At 44.6% G+C, this 15,797-nt stretch overlaps 3 protein-coding genes and 1 long non-coding RNA gene across 5 annotated transcripts in view; 2 read left to right on the top strand and 2 right to left on the bottom strand.

Annotated features, from left to right (window-relative positions):
• The first annotated feature begins 15 nt into the window (after positions 1 to 15).
• Positions 16 to 7,478, top strand: LOC138975715 (uncharacterized). 2 transcript variants are annotated; one of them, XM_070348471.1, is made up of 5 exons: positions 16 to 561; positions 2,299 to 2,568; positions 3,031 to 3,202; positions 3,660 to 3,776; positions 5,286 to 7,478. In XM_070348471.1, the coding sequence occupies exons 1-5, from the start codon at positions 431 to 433 to the stop codon at positions 5,490 to 5,492; spliced, it is 897 nt and encodes a 298-aa protein (XP_070204572.1). In that variant the 5' UTR covers positions 16 to 430; the 3' UTR covers positions 5,493 to 7,478. The 2 variants fall into 2 exon arrangements, with proteins under 2 accessions (XP_070204572.1, XP_070204573.1); XM_070348472.1 differs by having other exon boundaries at positions 16 to 873.
• Positions 7,479 to 7,589: 111 nt separating this feature from the next.
• LOC138975717 (uncharacterized) lies at positions 7,590 to 9,842 on the bottom strand. The gene is made up of 2 exons (XR_011458719.1): positions 8,565 to 9,842; positions 7,590 to 7,651 (listed from the first exon to the last, which is right to left on the bottom strand). It is a non-coding gene; the product is annotated as an uncharacterized lncRNA (long non-coding RNA).
• The window catches only part of LOC138975716 (ras-related protein Rab-34-like), a gene marked incomplete in the record, with an annotated part of 32,903 nt that continues 25,644 nt past the window's right edge, over positions 8,539 to 15,797 (top strand). Inside the window, 1 exon segment of the mRNA XM_070348473.1 lies at positions 8,539 to 8,638.
• Positions 15,748 to 15,797, bottom strand: part of LOC138977161 (uncharacterized) — a 12,955-nt gene continuing 12,905 nt past the window's right edge. The window contains exon 9 of the mRNA XM_070350071.1: positions 15,748 to 15,753. Coding sequence (XP_070206172.1) covers positions 15,748 to 15,753 — 6 coding nt within the window. The remainder of the gene's footprint in view (positions 15,754 to 15,797) is intronic.

The raw sequence follows: 15,797 nt of genomic DNA, 5'->3' as shown, positions 1-15,797 counted from the left end.
GTAACTCTCAGGACAACAAAAAGCCCGTGGCAGGGAGGTCCGGCGAGCCGGATCCTGAGCCTGTAAATATTTAGGGCCTCAAAGCTGCTTAAATTTATTGTTGCGATCTCAGTTCGATCACCGAAATGCTTTGAATAAAGCAAAGGAAAGTTAAGAGGGGGAGGGGAATAAGTAATGATAGATTCTCAGTTTTTCAAGTTTTACAGACTCGGGAATGATAACTGAAATGGCCGACCGCCAATGGCAAGGCTCGAACCGGCGGCGGCGACCTCATGATCTCTAGCGCATTTCACTACCGACTGAAGAAGGCAAGCTGACTGATGTGTGAAAAATAGGCAAGTCTATTTTGTGAGATACTGGTGACTACCGGTGCCCGAGCCTGGGGGCTCCAGATCCGGCTCGCCGGATCCTGAGTCACTCCGCAACAAAAATGACAATCATGGAAAGACAACCCGCGCAAAAACGAGCCTGGAAAGACAACTCGTTGTTCAAAAAACAACAAACACAGTCGAATATAATTTTTTGTACGGTTTTCTTGGTGGGGCAGGAAAGCTGTAAACGGTCAGTCCTCCTTGTTTGAAGAAAGATTGTTGATTCACTGCCTAATTGATTCATTTACCTATTAATTTTGAGGAACTCTCAGATGGTTCTGGGAATCCCCTAGCAACTATAAATAGTAACAAAACAAGACCCACATTTCAGCTGTTTGTGCAACGAATTGGCACATGGCCTGGGTGTGAGCATTGCAACAGTGTCAGCAAATCACTGTGCAGTAAGGATAATAACCTAGCATTTAATTCATGCCAGATAAACAGTCGTGTACAACAGACAGCAAGGACGTTCTCGAGTTTCTGCGATCAAGAATCGTTAAAAGTGAGTTGACATTTTAAAGCTTTTACCCTGTGAGATTTTTGTTTTTTACGATATAGATGTTACTGAGAAACAGGATTGTATTTGTTCTTTCTGTCTGTTTTTCTTGTATTTGTGTGCGTCATTGTGCACATGTGTTTGAGTGTGTGTGTGTGTGTGTGTAAAGTTTGGCTAATCTGCAGTTTCAATTTCAAAGCACCCTTTTTCTGAACTCAACCCTACATCAAATCTGGGAATTAGAAAGTAAATGAGACAATGACAAAAGGTGACGTTTTCATGTCAGTATGTCCCAAATGACATCACCAGTACATTTTTCATTCTATCTAATCTGTTTTCGTTCTATTTTTTCTAATAACATGCGTCAGGCCAAAAAAAAAAAAATTGTCTGTTTAGGGTAACCCGACCGACCCTATCGATTTGGCGCCGACCCAAAAACTTTTTTTTGATTTCAAAGAAAAAAAAAGAAAAAAAAAGAGGTAAAAATGCTAAAAAGAGACATTTGGCGTTTCTTTCTCTCCCTTTCTCTCTGTTTTATTTATACGTTAGTTTTGAAACATGTATTCATCAAATATAAGAAGTGAATGTTCAGCCAACATAGCATTTACACAACAAAACAAAAAAACAACAAAAAACAAAAACAAAAAACCTACCTACCTACCGACCCTAATTTTTTTGGTCATGTTACCCTAAACAGACAATTTTTTTTTTGGGCCTTAACAATTGATTGCCAACTGGAATGGAAGAGCACAAAAAGTGTAACTTGATAGGTAGTTTCTCTAGAGGGAAAAACATCTTCCACTTTCATGTCAGTGTGTCCCATGCAACATACATTTGCCAAGCAGCTATGTGTAAGTAGATTATTTGTTGGTGGTATAGAAAATACTGATCAACAATCAAAGTCAGTTTTCACATTCATTTTCTACCTATTTCTTATTTGTTTATTCTTTTGGCAATGGTGAAATGTCAGCAATCGTGTGTCATTCGGGACAGTAGACATGACACCTGACCTTTTGTCACTGTCTCAAATGTATTTAACTTTCAAAGTTACAGGACCACATTTCTGTGTAACTGTTGATATATATATATATCTCTGCCGACAATACTGCTGTAATGATCTTGTGTTCTTTTTTTTAAAGACAAGAGAAATTCTTACCATGGGAAAAAAACATATGTACCGGTACATAATTATGCAGCTTTCAGATTTTTACTCATTCCCTCTCAGTCAAATTGTCAGTTTGGTTTTCCGTTTAACGTTTGCTTGTTAGTCCTGAAGAAGTAGCATTGAAAGGCAATAGTTTCATAGCAGTGTTGTTTTCGTCATGGTGATTTAGGATTTTTTTCCCTTTTAAACAACAGTGTACGTGTCAGTGTCAGACCAGCAACTTGTTTTTCAGATTTGCGTTCTTTTCTTGTGTTCTTTCCCAAAAGAATGGCCACAGCAGCAGAGTGTGCTGACAGCGTGCCAACTGACACCTCAAGCTATGAGTACAGTGAAGGCGACTGGGAGAGAGAGGGGGAGGCGAAAGTTCGAGAAGTAGTGCAGAAGACGTGGCCACAAGGAATAGAGGTGTACAAAAAGCAGAAAGACGAGTGGCCGTCAAGCGGGAAACACATCGTGGCCAGTTACGATGACAGCAGTATTGTGGTGTACCAAGCCTTCTGTCCGGCAATAGCCGACAGTGCTGTAAAGGACCAAAAGTAAGTTGGTTACCTGCCCTTTGTTCCATTTGATTTTTGCAGTAAAAAAAAAAAAAATCATTTTCAGAACTTTATTACCAAGAGATGAAGGTTTTAGACTATGCCTAATCTTCCCAGCTGTCCTTTATGGGCATGCATTTTCACACAGAAAGAAACTTAGCGAGTACAGGCCACCTGCAAATCAGGGACACTTTTGCATGCATGGTCCCAAGGGTGTACGTCCTTATATGGCAGGTACTACTTTAATGATACAGTGGAACCCCCCCCTTTTAAAACCTAAAACAATCTGGAAAAAATATATCTTAAAAAGGAGGGAGTCTGAAAATGGGGGTATATTTACAGACAATATGAACAGAAAATTTTAAAAATCAATGTCTTCAAAGGGGGAGGTCTTAAAAATTGAGGGGTCTTAAAGGGGGGGGGGTCTCATTGTATACATTTAAACTCTTTAATTCTGTGCAGGTTCGGCGGTGGAGGGTTCAGCTTCACCCGGATGTCGTGGATCAAAACCAACTTCCTGTGGATGATGTACCGGTGTGGCTGGGCCACCAAGCACAAGCAGGAGCGAATCCTGGCTGTTAGGATCACCCTCCAAGGGTTCAACCAGATCCTGGCTGCTGCCCTCACTAGTGAGGTGGGTCTCGTTTATCCTATTTCCTCCAGTGGTATGGAAAGTTAATCAGTCAATTAAAAAAATCATAGGAAGGAAACTACCGTGAGTTTTCCTAAATTAATAATGCTCAAACATCACAGTAAACAAGTAAAAATAGACACAGTTATTCTTTTTATGTAGCATTGAGTACAGCGGGTGTTTCAGGCATCTGCATAAATTTGTGAGCTCTCAAAAAGGTTATTCTTCTTTTGCATAATAATACATTTAGTGGAACCCTGATCTGAAGAACCCCAGTTTAATAATCCTCCTCCCTCCCTTTAAGACCTTTTTTAAACTTTCTTTTTATCATGTTTGTAAATTTACCTCCTCCATTTTAAGACTCTCTTTTTGGCCATAAAAATGATAACATTAAAATTGGAAATTGTCTTTGACACATCTATTTAAATATTTTTTAACCAGAACTTTTTGCCCTGATCAGTTGCAGAAAACCCAGGGCTTGGACCAGTGTGAGGTGCGGCTACAGTGGGACCCTGACCACTCGCCCATTGGAGGAAAACTGACCAGACGGGCCATCCAGCTGGGACTCAAAGATGATGTATGTACACCATTAGTTTATAAAGATGGGAATGGAAAAGGTCAAAATGGAGTTAAAATAATTCCAATCGTTTCAAGAAGAAAAAAATAAAAATTTGCATGGACCGATTCCCTTATCTCAAAGAGAAGACTGGCAGCGATTCACTTATGACCATAGTGCTGTTTACAGCTTCACAATGAATGAAACTTGTCCCAACTTTTCATACCAAACTGAGTACCAGGAGTTAAAACGGATTTTTTTTTAACCCTTGTTGATACATGTAGCTTCAGAAATTCTGGCTTTGATGTTTTTGCTACAGTCTGCAATTAAAAACCTTTGTCTTAAATTTCAACGCCAAAACTAAAACCACTTTAGGCCAGCTTCCAAGGTGAAAAATGACATTTTAAATTTATTTTTGTTATTTGGGTTGTTTGCGGTGTTAAGTACTTAAACCACTCAACCAGAGACTATCTGACTGACTCAACTATCACACTATGCGATAGTTTTTGGGCAAAAAATAACCTAAATATTTTAATTTTAATTAAATGTGCATCATAAAGGTGTAAAAAAAATGCCTTGTGGTAGCTCATTAAATATAAATATAAACTTTGAAAGTACATTTCTTCGGTTTGGAATGTAGCAGACGATTCATTCAAAGACCACTGTGCTCAGCGAAACCGAATCTACAAGCTTGATTCGACAGCCGAACTCGATAGAAAGACGTATTTTCATTGGAGAAAAAAAAAATTAGGCATGCTCATCTGACTTATGCACAACAGTCATATTAAAGTTATCTTAAAAACTTCAAACTCGTTTTTCTCGAAAACGCGTTTTACACACATACCGTCACTATTTTCCACACATCTAAAAAATGATGAAATCAAATAACATTTTGTGTGGTGCATAATTGATAACAAAGGCACATTTTGCTATTTTATTGGAACTTTAGAGCAAATTTAAACATCACTATGAGTCACATGAAAGTCCTAATTTTAGGATATCGACACACACAAAAATCTCCAAAATACATTCTTGTGAATATAGCACACTGTTTAGAGCTAAATTTTTGATGTGTGTAAAATTTCTTGTCTTTATCTGTTTTGCATGAAGATATTTGTGTAATGATTATCATACATGTTCGTCATGTTTTTTTTTATATTTAAATTTTTTTTTTTTTAGATATCAAAACTTTCTATTACACATAACTGAATTATGTCTGAGCGCTCAGACACATATGAAGAATATATATGAGCCAAAAATGGGAAATATCAGCAGTGTTTCTGAAATGCTATGGCAGAAAGATTTGAACACGTTTTTTGTCATTTTTGCACCTTGAAAACTGGCCTTAACGTAAAATGTTTGTCTTCTTGTTAGCTTTTCATATTTAGACTGGCAAGTAATATCCATGCGCCCTGCGCTCAATGGAATTCTGAACAGTAGCACGAGAGTTGACTGAACTTTGCCTTGTGTTGTCATGGTTCCCGGAACAGTGCTACTTGGTCATAAACAATCGTGTGTTTGGCTGTGCAGATTCTGCGGAAGTACTCTGACGAATGGATCGTCAGCATCACCGATGTCACACCCTTCGTTCGTCACCAGCACCGTGTTTTGAAGCAGAAAGGACAGTTTGAGGTCTCCACACCACATGAAAAAGTGTACACTACACCTTCAGAGAGCACACGCCAGAGGATAGGGCTGGACCCCTACTTTTCATCTCAAGCTCAGCTTGTTTCTTGATGTGACAGTGTAAAAAGAATTCATGTGGATCTGAATCGACAATGTTTTTACATTTAGTCAAGTTTTGACTAAATGTTTTATCATAGAGAGGGGAATCGAGACGAGAGTCGTGGTGTATGCGTGTGTTTCTTAATTTGGTGTTTAACGTCGTTTTCAACCATTCAAGGTTATATCGCGACGGGTGTGTCTGTGTGTGTAGAGCGATTCAGAGTAAACTACTGGACCGATCTTTATGAAATTTTTCATGAAAGTTCCTGGGTATGATATCCCCAGACGGTTTTTTTCATTTTGTGGATAAATGTCTTTGATGACGTCATATCCGGCATTTTGTAAAAGTTGAGGCGGCACTGTCACACCCTCATTTTTCAATCAAATTGATTGAAATTTTGGCCAAGCAATCTTCGACGAAGACCGGACTTTGGGATTGCATTTCAGCTTGGAGGCTTAAAAATTAATTAATGACTTTGGTCATTAAAAATCTGAAAATTGTAATTAAACTTTTTTTTAATAAAACGATCCAAAATTACGTTTATTGTATTCTTCATCTGTTTTGAGTCCAAAAACATATACATATGTTATATTCGGATAAAAAAACAAGCTCTGAAAATTAAAAAATATAAAAATTATGATTAAAATTAAATTTCCGAAATCAATTTCATCTTATTCCTTGTTTGTTCCCGATTCCAAAAACATATAGATATGATATGATTCGATTGAAAACACGTTCAGAGAGTTAAAAAGAATAGAGATATAGAAAAGCGTGCTATCCTCCTCAGCGCAACCGCTACCGCACTTTTCTGGATTGTTAATTTCACTGCCTTTGCCACGAGCGGTGGATAGACGATGCTACGAGTGTACGGTCTTGCGGAAAAAATGCAATGCGTTCAGTTTCATTCTGTGAGTTCGACTAAATGTTGTATTTTCGCCTTACGCGACTTGTTTTGGGCGGCAAAGGGTTTGATTTCTTTTGAGAAAGAGCTCGAAAAATCCCTCATGACATTGACTGTACACCAATCACAAGCGAGCGGCGGGTTTCTACACATTGTCAGGAGTATGTGTAAATCATGCCACATGGTTATGATTGGCCTGTGCTCTTTTGTCACATTGGTTTGCGTACCTTCTTTAATCCAAAGAAAAGCAACTCTCTGCATTAAACTTGGGAGGAACCATTAAGAAAAGACAATGCTCTTGAATCAATATTTTTAAATTCGCAAAAGCCTTCCGTAACGGCCAGCATCACCTCAGATTTGCTTTGTGATTTAGGACTTTTCAGAAGCCAGACTGTGATAAACAATTCCTCTTAACCATTTTGTTTAATTGTAGTTGTAAGTCTTATTTGATCTAAGTTTGCAAGAATCAGGGAATGAAAGTGCGTTTTGCAACGTCTGAATCTGTGAGTATATATATAGAGAGATATCGTTTGTGCATGTGTGAAGTCTGTTGTATTTACACCCCCGGTATAGGGGTGTGTATAGGTTTCACTCGATGTGTTTGTTTGTTTGTTTGTTTGTGTTCGCATATAGATCTCAAGAATGATCGTCACCAAACTTGGTGAACAGGTTCTATACATTCCTGAGACGGTCCTTACAAAAATTGAGACCAGTCAAACACACGGTTAGGGAGTTATTGGTGGATTAAGATTAAGAGTGACATATTAATGGTCAAAGGGAAATAACCATTCTCACTGCCACCAACCTCGACGTACCCTTTACGCGAATAACCATTCCGACTTCTGGCTTCAGCTGTTTCTCTGTCTGTGTCTGTCTCTCTCTCCGCATGTTGTGTAATAAAGTTCTGAGTTCTCTGACAGGGGTGTTTTTCCTACCTCGGAGGAATTTCTTGTTGTGTTATGTTTTAATACTATTTGAAATATAGGATCATTTTTAAGTAGAAAGAAGCATCATTTGTGCATGCGTGTTGTCACTGTATTATTTTTGTTTGTAATATGAACGAGATACTACTTGAAATAAACATTGCAATTACTCATTCACGTCAGAGAATTTTTTTGATGTTCTGCTTATTGCATTTTAATGTCCACACAGCACACACGTTCCCTTCTCATAACAGCATTTTGTTCACACAAACACAAAATACGAGTTGTAGATCGACACCAAATTTATTAAGAACATAAGAGCAGCAGTCATTTAGATGATACCAATCTGAAACAAACAGAAAAACATTATCAGCAACTGCAGATACTAACAAACATACCAACTAAAGCATGATACACACATTTTTGAAACTTGTGGCATAAGTACTTACGGGAAAAAAACCTTAAAACAAAAACCTTAACGGGTCACTGTGGCCCATGGTACAACCAATTTATTTTTCAGGACATTTAACACAACCACACTGAATACAACCACTAAGCTACATCCCTGTGGTGGCGGCTGATACAGACTGTGTAGAATTCTATTCAGAGCAACAAATATCAGTACACTAGATTCCCACCTTTCAGGCCTCAATTTTTATATTTTTAAGACCTTGTATTTTCTCTCTCCTTAAACAGTCATTTTACTTCCAATTTAAAGTGTCCTACTTTTTCAGATATGCTTTTTTTCTTCTGTGTAGGTCTTAAAAATGAGTTCCACTGTACATACTTTTCTTCAACAATGCCTCAGCCTTGCGAAACAAGTCAGTTTCAACTAATATGGTCCTATGCTTATGTCAAGCAGTGGCAAACTATACCAACTTCAGCTGCGATAAGGGAGATATTATTTCACTAAAGGGTGTAGAGCACAAGAACACACACAGGCACCTCAGAAGCTGCTTTATTCATAACACAGCATAGTGTCACGCCCCATTAAACACTTGCACCTGTTGGTTCAAACAATTTTATTCACAATTTCTTCACATGAACAGTTCGAGACACACAGCTAGGACACGCACTCAAGCAAATGCTTATATCACGTGCTTATAACACTTGCACCTGTTGTGAGTCCCTGACAATGCACAGCTCATCAATAGTGCACCTGTGGTCTTCAATCACTTACACTACCTGACAGAAAATGTCTTTCGCTGTCAGTATGACACAGAAAAAAAGAGAATAAACAGCACAACACTTTTACTTACTTTGTTGGCAACATCCAAAGCATCATAATCTGGCATCAATCGCACGTAGGCCTTCTTTTCACCATCGGGCCTGAAACAGAGCAACATTGTTCATCAACATTCTGGCTTTTAAGTTTTGCAAACAAGCAAAAAGGAAATGACAGGCAATAAAAGGATACAGATGTGGTTAACAGTAATCTGTTCACAAACACAAATTGGCAATAGTAACCTTATCTTAGAGTATTTTTTCCTCGCAGAGAAAGAAAGACAACACTCATCACAAACACAGCAAGTTAACACATAAACATCATACAAAAGATTACACTTTCATGCATACATAGCCTTGCAAATAATTCATGCTGAGTTTGTTTTAAAACAAGAAACTCATTATATGTGACCTGGGAGACCCTACATGTGAAACCAAGTCACTAAACACTTCCAAGTTCAAAGCTCAGCAACTAAAATGTACCGGCATACCATGTCGCCAAGAAGCTCAGATTAGCCTGTACTTCCACGACCATTTGTTTGTTTGCTTAACGCCCAGCCGACCACGAAGGGCCATATCAGGGCGGTGCTGCTTTGACATATAACGTGCGCCACACACAAGACAGAAGTCGCAGCACAGGCTTCATGTCTCACCCAGTCACATTAATATTATTCTGACACAGGACCAACCAGTCCTAGCACTAACCCCATAATGCCAGACGCCAGGCGGAGCAGCCACCAGATTGTCAATTTTAAAGTCTTAGGTATGACCCGGCCGGGGTTCGAACCCACGACCTCCCAATCACGGGGCGGATGCCTTACCACTAGGCCACCGTGCCGGTTTCCACGACCATAAGCATGAGTATTTGGAGAAACGCATTATCTTCCACTGAATCCAATATCAAGTAACACTATGTAAACGGCAAAAGGGGTAGGACCAAGCACTAGGTCTTTCGGGTTGGAATTGAGATTTTGCAATTTTAACCAATCCGACCCAGTGCTTTGGTTCCAACCAGTAGCATATTTTTTTCGTGCACACCACCCAAGGACAACTCTGGGTAATAAATATGTAGGGAAACCCTGCACTTGCAAAGGCATGCACACACACACCCGCACACACAAACATGATGTTTGCATGGGTGAAACCTAGGAAAATCAAATTGACTGAAATTTTTTTGAGGCAGGGGTCTAGGGGCCGCCCAGGCTCTGGCGGGTTACGGGGCAGGGCCCTGTTAGGGGGTCCAAGGGGGCAACGCCCCCCGGCCGAAAAGAATTTTTGCATTATTCATTGTGATTTTGTGGCCTTTCCTGGCAAAAAATGGAAAATTTCCTAAATAAATTATCATTTAATTAATATACTTACCCGAATCACATTAGCATTGAGTCACCTGAGATGCTTATCACTGAAAAACGCTTACCCGGCTAAAGAATTTAAAGGGAAGCAACCCCATCACCAAAACGAAAGTGAAAGTAGCTTTGGTAATGGGCCAGTACACCGGGAGTTACCTCCCATACGGGTGTATGCCACGTCACTTCCTCTAGGAACACGTGCCTATTATCATACGGCTTTAAAAAATCTTAAAACCATAAGCGGGGCAGGTGGGAGGGAATACAGTATGTGATTCGGGTAAGTATATTAATTAAATGATAATTTATTTAGGAAATTTTCCATTTAATATCATATTCTTACTCCGAATCACATTAGCAGATAACATCAACAAGGCGGTGGGCTAGAAATGAATCAAAACTCACCATCAAGTTCTGGACAGGAACTGGCCTGCTGCTATGAGCGCTGGAAGGCCTCTGGAGCCATCCTGTCGAAGAGCTGTGACGTCCCGAAGATAAAAGTTTAAGAAAACATCTTCGGAACGCCAATACGCAGTTGTCAGCACCTCCTCTAGACGTCTGGAGCGCAGAACTGCCAGAGAGGATGCCCACGCCCTCGTCTCATGGGCTCGGGCCGAGTCAAGTGGCAAGGAGGGCATAACCCCCCCCCTCTTTGTGCGCCTCCACTCATAAGCCTGCTTGATGAGCGAGGACACCCACCGGGCCAACGTTACCTTCGACAAATCTTTCTCGCGCCTAGTAAGGAGAGAGATAAACAACAACTTCTGAGAACTAGACCGAATCGGCTGAGTCCGGGCTAAGTACAGACGAAGTGCCCTCACAGGGCAATTGACCGAATCGGGGTCACCCGGGGCCAACGCGCTGGTCAGAGCCTTAACTCTAACCAGCGGAGAGGCCTGCCCCGGAGACTGATTCTTGGCCAGGAAATCAGGCCGGAAACGCAAAGATGCGGAACCGTCCGGCTCAAAGGAGATATCTCCAGGCTGACCCGACAGGGCGTGGACCTCGCTACCCCGTCGGGCCGTAGCCAACAAAAGGAGAAACAGCGCTTTGCGAGTGACATTGAACAGACTGGCCTCGCTTAAAGGCTCAAAATCCGCAGAACGAAGGAATTCCAGGATTAAAAACAAGTCCCACTTGGGAGCGGGCAAACGAGCTTTAGCTTCCTTAAGAGCAGCCCCTTTAATGACTGCAGCTATAACGCCCCCGACTCGAACAGAACGACCAATCTGCTGAAGAGTCGCCGAGATAGCGGAGCGCCGGACCCTCAACGAGGAGACTGAGGCGCCCTGTGAAGACATGAAAGAGAGGTGGTTAGCGACCTGAATAGAGCGCGGAGCCACCGAACTCACCCCTCTAGCTGAACACCAGGCAGTCCATGCCTTCCAGTGGGAAGCATAAACTGAAGAGGTGGACGCTCTATGCGAGCGAGCCACCAAGTCCAGAGTCAAAGACGACGCCCCAGAGCGCTTCAGCGAGTCCCGAACAACTTCCACACGTGAAGCTTCAGAAGACTGGGCTCCTCGTGTGGAATGCCTGTTCGGGGCTGCACTAGTTCCCCTCGCACGAGTGCGAGAGGAATGGGGGGCCCTTGGGCAAGCCGAAGAAGATCTGGAAACCAGACCTGCGACGGCCACAGAGGAGCGACCAGAAGAAGAAGGGCCGGCTCCTCCATCTCCGCTTTCCGAATTACTCGGCTGAGTAACGGAAAGGGAGGAGTCTGAAGATCTGTATGTGCCCCCCAACCCTCCCTGGACGCATCTGTAAAGAGGTCCAGGTCGGGGAGGGGCACGACGATCGGAACACCTCTGCAGACCCACTCCGTGTGCAACCACGGAAGGGTCGCAGACTGGAACCATCCCTGCAAAGGGATGAGGGCGTCCCAGTCCACCAGAGGAGAGTCCACAAACGGCTTCAGCGCGAACTGAAGCGGACATTTGTGGACCCGGCCCAGTGAAACCAGAAGAGCCATAGACTCCATCTGCCCCAAGATGGAGGCGAGCGAGCGGATGGAAGCCATCAGGAGAGGTAAAGTGGAGCGAATCTGAGCTTGGAGCTTGTCCACCCTTCTCTGAGAAGGCTGGACAGTCCAAGCGACCGTGTCGAAAGACATCCCCAGATAAGTGAATGTCTGTGACGGGGTCAGCTCCGACTTTACCCGGTTGATCGAGAACCCCAACCAGTTGGATTCTCGAAGAACCGTCAGGGTATCCTGCGAACAGCCGCTCTGGGACTGGTTCATGATGAGCCAGTCGTCCAGATAAGCCCGCAGACGGATACCCTGGGACCTCACCAGTGCACAGACCTGTCTCACCACCATGGTGAAAATCCACGGTGCGAGAGACAGCCCGAAAGGGAGTGCGCGAAACTGGTAGATCTGATCTCCCCACCGGAAACGAAGCCATTTCCGGTCGGTCGGATGCATAAGAATGTGAAAGTATGCATCCGTGAGATCGATCGAGGTCACCCAGTCTCCTGGGCGGAGAGAGTCTCGGACAGAGGCTGGCGTCTCCATCTTGAATTTTATCTCCCTCAAGAAAGTATTGAGGAGAGATAAATCCAACACGGGACGCCATCCTCCTGATGCTTTGGGAACAGCGACCAGACGCCCGTAAAATCCCAGGGAGCTGTGGACCCGAACTCTCTCCACCGCGCCCTTCTGCTCCAGGGAGGCAATTTCCGACTGCAAGACGGAACGTGCTTCCTGCGAGAAGGGGGGCTTGAACCGCGGAGGCACTCGGGTAAGAGGCGCCTTTTCCTCCCGCCAGAGTAGACGGAAGCCCGAACTCACCACTCCCACAATCCATTGGCTGTCTACTACCGACATCCAACGAGAAAGTGCCCGGGAGGGGCCTCCCGCCATCACCAAGGTGGAGGGCGGGAGGGAGGTGAGATCGGGAGCGCTTCATTGGGGGTGTGGCTTACTTCCAGAGCCGCCACGCCCCCTCCCCGATGCCGTCCTCTTCTTCCCACCACGAGCGGCCGGCGAAGCCTGCCGCTTCTGAGCTGGCTTGGGGTTAGACGATGTCTGAGCCTGCTTCTGTTTAGAAGGCTGAGACTGTTTCACCCCCTTCAGAGTGTAGTCAAGGAACTGACTGTCCTTGTTTGACTGAATCTCCTTCTGTCTGGCATCCAGTGCCAGCGGACAGAAGAGAGACTCCTCTGAGACCGGGGAGACTCTCAAGGTCTCCCTAGTAGCCAGCTCCGTGAATTGGGACTGCGAGAGGAAGAGATCCCTCCTGCAGAGTACCGCTTGGGTGTACTGCAGGGAGGAAAGACGCAATTGTTCCTCATTGACCTTGGCCAATGCGGTCAAAAGCGCAGAGACATCGTCCGCATTCTGTTCTTCACTGAGAGTGAAAGGAACTAGCGAATCGGTCAATGCCCGAGACAGAGCCCGAACGAGAGTCTCCGCAATGGAGGACAGTTCGATCTGCCGACGTCCAACCTCCTCAGCAGAGAGGAGGGAAGCCTCGGAAATCGGCAAAACCGAATCACGCTTGATCGGTTTAGCCAGAAGAGGCAGCAATTCCCGGGAAACCGGAAGGGTAGCCCTAGGGAGTGCAAAAGACGCCAGCCAATTCTGGCTCTGATTGGGCATGCCAAGCTTCCTATTGGCCGTAGGCACGAAGGAAGAGGCTTGGGCAGCTGAAGCCACCCACTGCTGAGCTGATTCCGGAACTGGACCAAAAGGAAGCAGTAACGAAACAGGCACTGGCCGAATACCACTCCCCGCATGTGCTGGACGAACCAGTGAATGCGAAAGTTGGTAAGCCACTGACGGAGACTCGGCGAACCGGAAGGAAGAAACATCCTCCTGTGCCGGCCGGAAGTCCGCCATGGCAGAAGGAACGAATGATGCGGAAGAGTCCGCAGCCACCACCCCTTCAGGAAAATAACGAGACGTTACTTCCGCCGCGACGTCAAGAACAGACTTGAGCTTCGACGGAAACACGCCCCGCGACTCCTCGCTGACCACTGATGGAGCATCAGAATAGTCACACGTGGAACCCTGACCGAAGTCACCAGTTCCGGAAGCAGAAGCATGCCCTGGCAAACCGGAAACCGGAAAAGCCTGAGCACTAACGTCATCCTGCCGCCCAAAACCCTGTGAAGGTAAAGGGTAAGCAGGACGACCATCCGCAAAAACCGGAGCTGGATGAGCTGACGTCACTCCCCCGACTGAGTGGAGTGATGCCTGCTCAAGCCTAGGCGCTTGAAAGCCGGAAGGCGCACGCTGTAATCCACTATCTGGTATCCGGGAGGAACCACCAGAAGAGGAAGAAGCGTTTCCGGCCGAAACCGGAAGTGTAGTCAACGGAACCGCAAAATGCGGAAGTGAAGACTGCACTGGTTGACTTCGCGATCCGGAAGGACCGGAAGTCAGTGAATACTCCATCCTGCCGCGACCGCCGTAGCGTGCCGGAGCGGACGGATCATCACTTCCGGCAAGTGCCGGAAATGCGGCAGTCGAAACCGACTGCCGCCGCTGTTCGAACAAGTCCGGGGCCTCGTAGGTTATCGCCGGAAATGAAAGATCAGCAAGGTATCGGTCGTGACCCGATGCGAAAGAGCTGTCCCCCGAAGGAGAACGTCCAGGCGCCTCACGAGGGCTATCGGACCAGCTCTGCTTACCAACCGACGCTGAAGAGGGAGGACGCTGCTCCAAGCCGGAAGTGGAGGACAAAGACACGGAAGCCAATGCCCGGACGTCACTGCCAGATGCCGGAAACGCCGAACTGCTGGCGACGGAACGCTGAAATTCTGCCTGCACCAAGCTGCGGATTTCTGGAACCAGTGACTTTAACAGAGAGGAAACCAACGCACCTTGTCCAGGTGCTAACAAAGAAGACGAAGTCTCCGAAGTAGAGACAGGTGCAGAAGTAACAGTAGCGCTAGGCGCCGCAAAAGAAGCAGAAGTAGTAACAGCGCTAGGCGCCGAAATTGGTACAGCCAACAAAGTGTTACGCTCTTGGTCTGTAACAAGTAACGTTGCTTTGGAAGAGGAAGACTTAGCCTTAATTTTCCCCTTGGGGTCCGACTTGCCACGGCGCTTGTCTGAATCAGACATGTTGACAACAACACGTGGCAACGCGAAAAAATTTACTGAAACATAAGTCTAAACGACTGGAAAATTCAGTAAACACACGCACTAATGCGTTAACAAAATACTATAGCTAAACTTGCCCCACAAGCAGAGGCACGGAGAGCTACAAACAAAGTCACACGAGCTAGAAAACTAACTCACACAACAAAATGGCGACACGCAAGACACTGACACAAACGTCAACAACACGTGGCAAAGTAAAAAGATTTACTGAAACGTAAGTCAAAACGACTGAAAACACAGTAAACACACACGCTTACGCGTCAACAAAATACTAAAGCTACACTTGCCCAAACAGAAAGAGGGCACGCAGAGCTACTAGCAAAGTCACACGAGTTAGCTAACTAACTCACACAACAAAATGGCGAAACACGCAAGTCACTGACACACAAGTCCGTAAAAAACGGACAACGTACAGTAACGAAACAGCGCAAACAACCAACAACAAACGGGAACGAGCTCACCAAACTGTAGGCAAGGCGAGCAGACAAGCTGGGTAACGTGGCCGGCGGGTGTCACTCAAACACACAAGGTCAGCCACAGAGCGTCAAAAAGTGAACCGTCCTCTCCGAGGTGAAAAAGACGTATGATAATAGGCACGTGTTCCTAGAGGAAGTGACGTGGCATACACCCGTATGGGAGGTAACTCCCGGTGTACTGGCCCATTACCAAAGCTACTTTCACTTTCGTTTTGGTGATGGGGTTGCTTCCCTTTAAATTCTTTAGCCGGGTAAGCGTTTTTCAGTGATAAGCATCTCAGGTGACTCAATGCTAATGTGATTCGGAGTAAGAATATGATATTAAAATACACTATC

Source organism: Littorina saxatilis, linkage group LG9 (genome assembly GCF_037325665.1).
Source record: "Littorina saxatilis isolate snail1 linkage group LG9, US_GU_Lsax_2.0, whole genome shotgun sequence".
Lineage (NCBI taxonomy): Eukaryota > Metazoa > Mollusca > Gastropoda > Littorinimorpha > Littorinidae > Littorina > Littorina saxatilis.
This window is presented reverse-complemented; position numbering and strand designations above follow the sequence as displayed.